Source organism: Perca flavescens, chromosome 12, assembly GCF_004354835.1.
Source record: "Perca flavescens isolate YP-PL-M2 chromosome 12, PFLA_1.0, whole genome shotgun sequence".
NCBI lineage: Eukaryota > Metazoa > Chordata > Actinopteri > Perciformes > Percidae > Perca > Perca flavescens.
Window position 1 is genome coordinate 14371376 of NC_041342.1, and position 13145 is coordinate 14384520.

Genomic DNA, 13145 nt, shown 5'->3' on the forward strand with positions numbered 1-13145 from the left:
ATGAGGTAAGGGTAATCACTAGAGAAACCTTTAAGTCGCTGCTGAAGATTCACCTCTTCTTGTTCACAATCGATTTAGTTGAGCTAGACACCTTGATTTCATCTTCTGTCAAATTTTTGCTATTGTTTTCTTCTTGTTTACTTTTGTAATCATTTGTTCAACTGCGGTTGTTTAAAATGTGCTATACACATCAAGTTTGACTTGTCTTGACAGTTTTTGTGCCATGCTTTCAGCACACCTTATCCGTGTTCATGTCCTGTATCATATCCACACATTCAAAGCATGTTCATTTGAGGCAGCAATCAAAATGGGTAGCTCCTTAAGTGGTGGTGTGCACATGCAAGCCTATTCAATTGTGTGTTCTGCTGAGGAACTGCATGTCTTTGAATCAAATATGAGGTGAATGGATTTCAGCAGAGAAAATAGGATCAGCTCACTCTGCTGATTCACAGAACATCTAAAAAAAAAGAGAGAGAGAGAAAGAATGTGAGTCTCTGTCTGAACAGAATTATGTAAAAGTGGCAATCTCAGTTTCTAGTAGACTTCATTATACATAAAATATCATTTTTTTCATTTTTTGGCCTTTATTCAACAGGACAGCTTTAAGACATGAAAGGGGAGAGAGAGGGGGAATGACATGCAGCAAAGGGCTGCAGGTCGAAGTCGAACCTACGGCCGCTGCGTCGAGGAGTAGGCTAAACCTCTATATATGGGCGCTTGCTGTACCAACTGAGCTATCCGGGTACCCGAATATCAGGTTTTAAACATCAGCTTCCAAAACCTCTTCAATGGCAAATAACTTGTTCATTTCGCGATAGTGAAAAGAACCACACTTTTCTATGGCTATCTATCGTTTAATACCACTTCATCATATCCACTATTAGGGATCGTGGCAGTGGTTGGAATTAGTTTACTTTGAAATCATAGTCTGGCATTACATACAATGTGTGATTACAAAAGCTATTCTTTGCTTGGAGAAGTTATCTCGTTATAACAAGGCTTTACCTTTATGCGTAAACCACCAAGTGTGCAGGCAGCGTTTTGTGATGGGCGTTGTGCGCTCTCCTGTGGATTTTCTTGGACACTGTGTTCAACAGGAAAGCGAATCTTTGAGCGCACAAATTAGGATGTTGGATGCAGTGTGAATTCGCCTGGCACCTGTTGCTGTCTTTCTTATTTTCAGCGCTGGTCTACTGAGGATTTAACAGCATCATCGCTCACCATCACACCAGGACAATGTCGGAGGAACAAACTGATTCGAACTCAAGTCGGTACTATTTTGACAACACCTCTACTAGAGTCCAGAGCAGCTTCGTGTTTTCAGGACCCATGTTTGTCATTTTGATGGTGATGATGGTGACTTTGGTTGTTGTAATAGTTTTGGGTAACGCACTGGTCATTGTGGCCTTTAAAGTGGACAAGAGTTTGAGGAGACAATGTAATTACTACTTCCTAAATTTGGCAATATCAGATTTTCTTGTAGGTAAGTCCAACTTTAGTTTTTTTTTTATTTGATAGACCATGGAATAGCAGAACATAGAGTAAACGATAAATGTGCTATATCTGTCAAAAGGCTTTCTATATGAGATGATATGTGATATATGCATCCATGCTAATATATACAGGTGAAGTTTTAAAATCCTTAAAATATATTTGATGCTTCTGTGTATGCCTGTCAATCTCCCTGTAGCTTACTGCACTAATAAGTAGAGTAACTGAGTTGGTCTACATTGCTTGATAATGTTTCTTTCTTTTTTGGCAATGGGGGTGCTCATATTTGTACACATGTAATCTTTCTATGACCTGCTGTTCCACACTCATTCCTCACTATTTGCCACCTTTCTTACTTTAAAATTCAGTGAAGTAAAAATGTAATTTAGGTAACACTTTACTAATGTGCCTTACTGAAAATGTACTGTGTATTCCCTGATTTCTGATCCCTTTCCCAATTACTGTTTCTGTAGGGGCATTCTGCATCCCAGTCTACATGCCTTACATCCTCACAGGCAAGTGGACAATGGGTCAAGGACTGTGCAAGCTGTGGCTGGTCATGGACTACCTGCTTTGTTCTGCGTCTGTCTTCAACATTGTCCTCATCAGCTACGACCGCTTCCTGTCAGTCACCAGAGCAGTGAGTGGAATGTCCTGTGCCTCACATCTGTAATACACACAGCCATAAAAGTGTTTTTAGGATTGTGACTCATAGCACACTAGCCTGCCATATTTGTAAAATAAATAAATGTAAATGTTTTCACAGTCAAATAAAGGTAAACCAGAAGATGTTTTGTTGTTAATTCTAAACTTGCCCGGGATCATTTCCCTTTCTCAGTTTCCACTTAGGCAGAACTAACCTCTTCTTTTCTTTTTCTTTTTCCCAATTGGAGTGAAGCGTCTACATTTTAAAGTTAAAAGTTGAAAAGCCTTTCCTTTCTCACCATACAAATGTTCATGGTTTGTGGTCTGTGGCTTCATTTCTGACTGGTGGGTCTCCCAGGTCATTGGTAGGGGCAGTGCCACCTCATTCTCCCAAATGTGCCCATCTGCAGAGGTTAATCATTCCTGACCCATTCAGGCCCAGTGCCACCCCTAATTATAGCTCTTCCCCATGACGAAGATAAAAAAAAAAGTCACATTTTGACTTTGGGACAGAATGGGCTTCAGAAAATATTGTCTAACATTTGATGATGAAAACTTAAATACTTACTAACCTATTACCAGCAGATTAAAACTATTTAATGTATGTCCATGCAACTATGTTCCACTGCTTTATTGTGCTGAAATAAAATTGTACGGCATCAGTAGGCATGTCCATTTTCTATTTTCTGCCCATCTTGGCACATACTATATCTAGTTGTTAGCATACATTTCAGCTGCAGCTGTTAGACACATTGAACCTCGTTGGGGCTTGTCTGGGCATTAGCAGACTGTATCCTATACACATGTGTGTTAACTCAAAGGTGGGATGTGGCTTGGCATAGTAGACAAAGAGAGTGTTCTCTTTCCTTTCACAAGCAAACACTTAACATCAGAGCAATGAATACAAATAATACCAGAGAGAGAGAGAGAGAGAGAGAGAGAGAGAGAGAGCCTCTTCTTTAATTAGCTAGCTTTGATCATAGAGATCCTCCTCCGTGCCATGGTCCTTCCAACCTGGAGAGATCAATCACAGCAGAAACAGGCCACCGGCTGCCAAGCAGCATTTTCCTAAAAGCATTTCTCTCTGAAGATTGAAAGACAAAGGGTCGTCAACAGCCACAGGACAAAGTTTGTCTTTTTAAAGAAAAGACGGAGTCAGATCAGATGCATATATTTGTCAGTTAGATGAAATGTCAGCACATTAACTAAATGCTAACTGCACAGTATTAGAAAATATGCTATTTTATGTGTTACTTATGATTATGTGAGTGACGTAAGATGAATCCCTAGTAGCTCTCAGGAAGAATGTAACAATTTAAAAAGATATGCAAAATTTCAGATTGGATTCATGATTCACACCTGACTCTTCTCCGTTAAGTCTGCCATCACTACATGAAGCAGTGGCAAGAATTACGTTACACCAATTCATTCATACAAACACAAGGGGAACTATATTCATCTTTTTTGAAGAAGAACACACAGTGCAGTTCTGTCATTCAGAACAGGGGAATATATTCAGAGCAGCTGGAGAGGGTGGATAGTAGGCTGCCTGCTGAACAACAATGTTGACAGGGACATACTGTAGGATGTGACACTAATTGAGACAAGTGGTTATGAGAGGTGCTTCATTGACTTAACACTCATTCACACACTTTTCTGCAGTGCATGATGTCAGGACCTTGAAAAGGTTCTGTTTGTCCACCAGAATGTTCTGTGATTTCACAAAGCTATAATTATGTAGATGTTGAAAGATGCTAATTATATGTTACAATGTTATTAGCTTGATGATTATATTGTGAGATTCTGTTAGGGGTTTCATTGGATGCTTTTTGTAGACATGGTGGTTTAAAGCTATGGCTTCTGGTTGAAGGCCAGCCTCTGAATTAATTGTACCGCTGGGCTGTGATCAGTTCAAGGTGATCAGTGTTGTGTTTTAATACATTTACTTAAATACTTTACTTAAGCACAATTTTAAGGTACTTCTCTTCTCGATTACTTGTACTTTCTACTACGTAAGCAAATGTTGTGCTTTTTACTCCCCTGCATTTATCTGGCAGCTAAAGTTACACCACTAGTTACTTTGCAGATACATATTTTACATACAAAACATGTGATCAGCTCATAAAATATTATACATTGTTACTTGTTAGAGATTAAACTACATAACAAGCTGCAATGTTAAGTTGCTGCTTACACATTAATGCATCACTAATGACAATCCAATTTTAGAACAAATGATGATATAACTCTACAGGGGCCATTCTGCCTGCATGACATTTGTACATACATTTAAAACATGTACGTAATATTTAGCTGTGCTATTAGTTGTAATGCACAATTTGTACAGTACACTGTGTTATTGCTCTTATACATCAAAATACCTCTTCCACCACTTAAATTAACATTTTCTACCTTTCTATGGCAAAATTTCGGAGAATAAATGATTATTTTGTGCTATTTCTCCAATAATGGTAAGATGCAGCAATTGTAAATCAAAATGAGTGACCCCACACTGGCAGTATCTCTCAGTATATTTTGTGATTTGTGCTTATATTTACTGCAGGTAAGTTACCGCGCCAGACAGGGCATGACTCATCAAGCCATAGTCAAGATGATTGCTGTCTGGGTGCTAGCCTTTGTCCTGTATGGCCCAGCTATCATATTCTGGGAACTGGTGGTGGGCAAAAGCCGCGTGCCAAAGGATGAGTGTTTTGCGGAGTTCTATTACTCTTGGTACTTCCTTCTGAGTGCCTCTATGCTGGAGTTCTTCTCTCCTTTCATCTCTGTGGCTTTCTTCAACCTCAGCATTTACCTCAGCATACGCAGGAGGAGGCTCCACAGCAGGGAGGCCCAGCTCCAACTTCAACTGAGGGAATCTGCCTCTGCCCAGGAGAAAGGTATCCCCCTGTCCCACAACTGGTGGTTTGGGATGAAACTGGCTGTAAGACGCTCTATTCAATCCCAGACCTCCTCTTCCACTTTGGGTAAACTAGATCCCTCAACCAGCAGGGCTGTCCAGCCTAGCCGTCTGTCCAGGGATAAGAAAATTGCTAAGTCCCTGGCCATCATAGTGTGTGTGTTTGCCATCTGCTGGGCACCGTACACCCTACTGATGATCATCCGTGCTGCCTGCAGAGGGCGGTGCATCCAGCATCACTGGTACGAGGTCACCTTCTGGCTCCTGTGGCTCAACTCTGCTATTAACCCATTCCTGTACCCACTTTGCCACAGTAGCTTCCGCAGGGCCTTTAGCAAGATTCTCTGCCCAAAGCGGCATACTACTCCCCCATCATCTGTCCTTCGTTCTGGCCAGTGACAAGCGGATATCCATGAAAGAATGGGGATGGACAATGTGCCAAAACTTTTTCAGCAGGTGAAGCTAAACTGCATCATCGTTTGTCACATATACCATAAATAATAATTTTCAACTGTGCGTTTTTAGTGTTTGGATGTATAAGGTTGGGACTGTGCAGTATGATGTAATTTACAGTTCCCTGTGTTCACATCTAAAGTATGTATTAAACATCCATCATAGACATGAAAGTAATTCTCCTGTCCAAAAATCTGAATATACCAACACAAGTATAATGATAATTAATATAGTAGTTTTCACATTCTATAAGAAAAAGTTGTAGATTTCATATTTTGCTAGAATGAGTGCCATATAGGCTAGAAGCAAATCATCAATTATGTTGTCTAGGTTAATGTTCATAAAATGATTGCCCTCATTGTGACAACCCTGCTTTAGCTGAAGTAAAACAGATCACTATCACCCTCTGCTGTTAGAACGTTTACTACTATTGGTATTACAGAAGCACAGTGACAAAAATAAAAAGTGCTATTAAGTATAAATGTATGTTAAATGATCTATGTTTGGGCAGGTTGTTATACAATAGGTTACTAATGGATTACATTTCTCCACACACTGAGTATACATATTCATCACCCCATGCTAAAAACAAGAAATGGCTTCTTTGCTTTACTGTAAAAAAAACACACACAAACATGAGTAAACATTCCGTTTTGTTAACTTTACGTACTGTACGAGAGAGATGAGTTTACAAACAATGCCAAAATAGCATTTTATTGTGATCAGCAGATGCATGTATAGTTATGTGCCACTAGATGTCACCATTAACCTTTGAAGCTTCCCGTGTTTGCAGTGCTTGAGCATTAGGCTTCAAATTCATAACAGAGTGAAGTCACTCGTTGTGATTGGCCAACGTTTCCATTAACTGTTTTCCTTTATTGTTTGTATTTGATTTGTCAGTTAAATATGTGCTATATTTTTGCACCCCAACACTGACTAATTGAAATTGTAATAGAGAAATGTAACCTAATAATCATAGATCCATACAATTAGCTGATGCTCTCTTTCCAGTTATTCATAGTGAGTGCTTTCACTGTCACATAGTGTCGCTTGTTATTGCGTTTTTGATCAGTTACAGTATGTACTATGCTTTTTCAAATGTATATATAGTCTTTAAGTGCTGCTATGCTATATATTTTTGGTAACTGTGTTACTAAAATATTGGAGTAGTGCCCTAAATGTCTCTTGTCTCAGAAGAAAGTTATTGTATAATGTACAAAGTAGAATCTTTTGTGCTTATTTTAAGTTCACAAATCACACATCTCTGTTACTGGCTGAGGATCGATATGCACAATATAAAATTAATGAATTAAGCTCTGATGCATTTAAAAGTACCGGTAGTTGCTTTCTACCTGATGGCTAATTGGGTCAGTGCCAAGTGCAGAGGGGCTTTTGTTTGATGTGCAGATGAAATGCTGAGACTGCAATACCATTTTTGTATTGTTCCCCAGTCTAGGTAGGTTTGATTTGATAGATTAAATGAATTCTTTCCAGATGTAGACTTATTAGACCTGTAATTACGCCATCATGTTAGATAGTGGGGTTACATTTGCAGGTGCCTGGGTCCCACAGGGGACTTGCATTGCTCAAATTGTTGCTGTTTCCCGTATGCACATCTGGGCCCCTGGTCAGGTGCTGGGAATAAGGGCACAGCTGCAGGGAACAGGCCTGTGCTCCCCCCCTCACTCCCTCTCCGCCTGTGGCATGGTGGGGGACAGAAGCACACTTCTGACCAGAGGGATGCAGGCACATTTCCCTGGGGATGACAGAACTGCATTTATCAGCAGAATGGCAAGGCTGGCTTTACTCCCTGTGTATCTAAATGCGACAGCAAGAGCCGTATCACTGTGAGGAACGCTTGCACTGTGTGCAGTTTTATTAGGAGGACTACTATTGATTTTGTTGATAGATTGAAATGTCATGGCATGTGTGCCAAACCAATGGGGCTACTGACTGAGGCTGTGTTGGGGATCATGCCAACTTAAATTGGTCTAGGAGGGGTAGCACCATGGAAAATACAGATGAGAGATTTTAATTATGTGCACATGCAGAGGTGTGTGTGTCCTTTTAATCTTATTCAGTTTGTATACATGAATGTGTTTATGGGGAATTTGGATGTCTGTGACCTCAAGCAATGACTCTAAAAGCTTTGACCCCAAATGGAGCACACCTGTGCCCCTTAAGTTTATAGAGTCCCATTAGCAGAGACTCAGTCAGTGATCGGGGGCGGCGGTGAATAGTTAAAGTCTTAGTTTGCACTTTGTTAGGATGACTTAATGCGGAATTATCTTGTTTTTAAACTGGATAACACCTCTGGTCTACACAATAGACTATAAAAGGTGACATATGTGGAAAAACCAGATCCACATTCCATTTCCCACATACTTTTTACAACAAGGGGATGGCCAATATGCTACACTAGGATTTTAAAGTTAAGCTGAAATATAAAAGTGAACCGGCAGACAAGACCAAACCACTTAAGTCTGCACATACAGGTCAAAACTGTGACCTCTTTTGAAGTTGTAGCATCACTTATTGTACATCTTCCCCCCACGTAGGCTGTGCACTTTCTCAGCTAACTAAATGTAAACCACAGTTCCATATTTCATGAAGGACACACTCAAAAAGAAAAATAGACTATTTCTGCTTCATTTTTCCCTTTTTTTTTCATTCTTCCGTTTTTCCCTCTGCTTTTTCCTGCAGTGTACTTCCTGACTAGAGATTAAATAATTCCATTGGAATCCTCTTAGGATGGGTTCCCAGCACTTGGCAATTAAACAATTACATTTAATCAGCATGGGGCGACGCTTCAAGTCACCCTCATTTCAGACGTTGATTAAAGCAATTCTGCAGTGGTTATTGCTGTCGACTTTCGAAACTGTGGTTCACTTAGGTTTACTGCATCTGTGGGGTCAGGTTGGATAGCAATATGGCAGGTTCAGTGATGGTCGAGAGCTGTATCTGCCTGTGGTAGGTAAAACAGTAATGATAGAACTCATGGGAGACCTTATATTGTCCCTGAAGTCGGAGCTAGTTAGATTACTTGGAGACAGTTTGACCCTACAGCAAAGAAGACTAAACGAACAATAGAAAGCAGAGGGACATTAAGTTATGCATGTGGGAGTCCAGATGTGTGAGCGTGTGTGTGTTACATTTGTGCATTTGACTGTGTCCACACACAGCTGTTTCTTTCTGCGTCTACATTTAGGTGCATTTGCAGTGAATGAAATGCACCTTGACATATACAATTTCATCATGCCATGCAATAACATCTCCCTCTGTGATGCCAAACAAGCTGAGAGAGGGCACACAGGGGGAGGAAGGCTTTCGTGTGAGCCGTATTTGACATTATGCTCGAGTAAAAGAGTGCTACGTGGCATAGTGCGGGAGCGAACTACAGTTTTCCCTGTGCAACACAGATGAGTTGTGATGGATGCCCGGCCCCCTCTTGTGAAACCCAGGTGCCCCTGTTTCATAAGGCACCCCACTGGCTCCCCAGCCCTCTTAATTAGCGGCTTCCGTCAGCTGGCACCCAGGCCTTCAAGCACCAGTCACTGGCCTCTGCTGCTGAGGAATCCAGTTCACTCCAGATCTTCAGCTTTTCTAACAGATGGATACATTGACGGGTTGAGAAAGAGGCATCACGTTTTTGAAAAACCTGTAAATCATCTGTGAATTTCCTGGTATCTAGATCAGGAGGAGAACATGCTGTCTTGGTTTTAATAAAGATGGGCTACTGCAGACAATGAACCGTGAGTTTTTAGTCTGCAGATACACTGTACAAAACATTGATGATTTTTATATGATGAAGTCAAATATAGATAAAAGGTTTCACTAAGATTGGAATGTAGCGTTTTTCCCGGTGCAGTATCACAGCAGCGCTGTAACAATAGTCTCCTCTAATGACATTCCCCTAGTAACTTCTTGCCTCTACGGATCTCACAGGGGAAGTGCTACAAAAAGTGATAATTACATGAAATATACATAGCGAATAAAAGGAGCATGTTTACATAACCAGGCCCATAAATATCTGACGGAGAAGACATTGTTCTCCGACTCCTTTTAAGCTGATCTCCCAGGGATGCCATTTTAATGACATGATGGTTTAAAGAGATGCTGCTCCATCTCGTTCCATATTTAATTAACTTTTGCTTTTCTGACGCAGAGGAAAAACAGAATAAAGAACGTGTGATAGAGACAAACACACACGATAGCGGGGAGACAATAACAAATAGCTGGGAGAACAGAGAGGGAGGCAGGGGGAACATGAGCAGAGACCTTGTCATGCTTTTGTGAGCTGTTTACAATACAAGAGATGCAAAGGGAGGAGGAGGGGTGGTGGAACAAGAATGGGGAAGACTGACATGGGTGAGAGAGGATGGCAGTGAAGGATGAGGAAGAGAGGACAAGAATGAATGAGAAAACCCACATTTTAAAAAGGATGGAAAAAATTAAGAAAAAGGAGAAGGGGGAGAAACGAGTGAGAGAGAGCAGGGAACAATGTAAACCTTCATGTTTTGTTAAAAACCATATTCATTACTAAATCACATTAGTTGTTTGTAATAAGCTTAAGTATGCAGTGCACAGATAATTGAGCAGAGATAACTGGACATTACGTTTCTGTATGGGAGGGGGTCATTTGAACTGTTCTGCGCTGAAGCGGTGCAAAGGCTCATGGGAAAAAATATATGTTGTGAACGGTTTCTGTCCTAGTTGAAGTGTGTTTTAATAATGTTCTGTTAAAGTTGGGTGACTGACGGCATCTTGGCAGTGAAAAGATATTCTCTCTGTCTGCTGAGGAAATCATTCTTGCAGGATTTTTCATGAGAAAAGATGATTGTGTGTGTGATGGTGGTGTGCTTTCTGATGAACAGGTGTAGTAAGTACATTGTTCTTAAAATTATACTGTTAAAAAGGAAATGCCATTCATTAAGAAAAACTAAAAATGTGTTAGTAATGTAAAGTAGCCAAGTGTTTGATGTTTGTTATGTTTCTTTGCATGTTAAAAGCTATAGTGCGTAATTTCTGTCTCCTCATGTGGAATTCTAAGTAATGACGCAGTTACTAGTACATGGAGGACACGGAGGATTAAAAAACATGGTGGACTCTTTCAGAAAAGGAAATTGTCTTCACTCAATATTTCTGAGTGTGAAAGTCTCCTGATGACACCAGTTTCTGAACATAGCCATGCTGAGAAATCCAGAGAGAGTTGTGTGCAGCTGATAGTCTTAATTAGCTTTGTACCAACTCATTTGGCAATGGCTTGAATGTTGACGTTCATTAATATCAAAAAGTGACACATTACCCCTTTCCCTTCCCCTATCCCTTCGTCTTACCCCTAGCCCTTACCACTCGGTTTTGAGGGACAAGGGCTAGGGGTGAAAACATACACCTATGAAATGAGACACCACTTGGTTACATTTACATCATCATACATTGTCGCTAGCTGGCTGCCATGGAGTCCATTCAAGGCTAGTCAGAGAAATGCGGGACTGTTGTACAAATCAGCAATGTAACGTTAGCGTAGCAAACTAGCGATTTTTAAAAATGTTTCAATTAAGAACATGGTTGCAAATATATATGTACAGGACTGTGTAGAGCACAAAACAAGACTATTGTTATTTTTACAAAAGTACTCTGGGTACCCCTTGGTTTCAAGTAAGCTCGTCAAAATGCTTGGTTTTTAAAGGGTATCTACCCCTTCCCCTTAGCCCTATCCCTCGATCAAAACGAGAATCGGGATAGCCCTTACTCTCACGCGAACATGCAAAACTAAGGGGAAGGGGTAAGACAGAGAATTGGGATTCAGCATAAAGCTTTAACTTAACATGCTTATTTTAGACAACATAAAAAACATTTTATGTTTACTAATGATTTTTTGTAATCATTACTAATGTAAACTTGATTTGTCTACTGCATCAACTTAGCGCTCTGTGTTAATGCAACTTGACTTGTTAAGTTTCACCTTGTGTAAAGGCAACGGCTTTCCACGCTAATTTCTAGTAAAGCCAACTAATTCGGCATAACAGTGCACTGGGAGAATGAGGCAATTGTTTTCCCCGAGGGGCTCCATTATGGAGGTTTTTTTCTCACTTCATTGCCAATAACAAGCAAAATAAATGTGAAACTGAAATGATGTGTTAAACTGACATTCCAGATACACCAACAATAAATACAATAAACATTAACAAAAATCAAACGAAAAATGAATCCCTTTTTATTTTCTAAGGACAATGCACATTAATGAACACTTCTGTAAATGCACCAGTGTTAGCCAATCAGCTAATTTCCAACTGTAGTCCTAGTTGCCTAGCAGGCATGTCTTTATGGTGGAAAGAAACCAGAGCACCTGAGGAATCCCATGCAAACTCCACACAGAAAGGCCTGAAACAACCTGGGTTCAAACCCCAAACCTTCTTGCTGTGAGGCAGAAGTGCTAACCACTGAGCCACCATGGTACTGTCATTCTCCACATTTTGTGCAACAAACACCAGTGTTTATCTGCCGTGCTCATTAAGTCAACTTGTGGCAGTGTGCAAAGATTATTTCACATCAGTGTTAATAGTACATGTACAGAGATTTCTAAAGACACTGAAAGCACTAAATCGTAGAAAAATCGGTGTTGTCTGTTTTTTCTTTCACTCACAAAAATTGGTTTCAGCAGTCACAAGGAACCCAAATCGTTTAACCAATGAATTCATGTTCTGCCACCTATATACAAGGGACTTCGGTGTACCCTCCTCTTTCTCAGACAGTGTGTTTTCCATTTTTACTGTCAGCTGTATACAGTGTATACAGTATATAAAAGTATGCATTATTGATACTTTTTTCCCCTTCCCGCTACTCTTGTTAGACTTTTCTTGTCCTCATATCATCACACCGGCCACATTGGCTTCGCAGCCTGGAGGGTTGCAGTGAATTTGACCCCACCTGGTCTATATTTTATTGCTCTGTGTTTAATACATTTTTGAAATCCTCCCCCATCCCATCCAAACACAAAAAAAGAATCTAGTGCCTTGTCTATTTCAAGTGTTGTCCTGGTGAGGCAGAGGGAGATGACTGGAGGGGGATTCTCACCTTCAGCTCTCCTAGTTTAGGAGACAGGGGGGATCATTATGAGGGGATACAGAGGAGGGAGGAGTGTGAATGTGTTTGTTTGTCTATATGTGTGTTAGTTCGGTGATAGACTGGCGACTCATCCAAAGTGTGCCCTGCTTCTTGTCCAATGTGTGCTGGGATAGGCTCAAGTCCCCTGTGACACAGGATAAGAAGTTTAGAAAATGTATAGAGGGATAAAAAATCTTCCCTATATAAATCAACTCAGAATAAATGTTTTATTTTTACATACATTTATTTATATTTACAGGTGGGTATCCTCTGAAGGTGATATTCACAGCTCCAGGCACTTTTCTTTTAATTATTACCTCAGAACTGTCTTTGCCATCTATACATAAGAAAAGTCTGCAAGGTAACTTTACTCTGAGGATGACTATTTGAGATAAAGCTTTCATAGCAGTTTACTACATTACTACAATTGCATTTGAAAGACACAGAAACAGGGTGTATACACATTTGCACAAGATATAAACGAAAGACAATAGCAAAGGCCCTTGTGTTCATAAACACTGTGGCAGGGTTA

The 13145-nt window shown here is 40.3% G+C and overlaps 1 protein-coding gene across 1 annotated transcript; it reads left to right on the plus strand.

Annotated features, from left to right (window-relative positions):
• The first annotated feature begins 753 nt into the window (after positions 1-753).
• Positions 754-5452, plus strand: LOC114565943 (histamine H3 receptor-like). Its single transcript, XM_028594286.1, has 3 exons — positions 754-1483; positions 1965-2131; positions 4700-5452. The coding sequence occupies exons 1-3, from the start codon at positions 1237-1239 to the stop codon at positions 5450-5452; spliced, it is 1167 nt and encodes a 388-aa protein (XP_028450087.1). The 5' UTR covers positions 754-1236.
• Positions 5453-13145: the final 7693 nt, after the last annotated feature.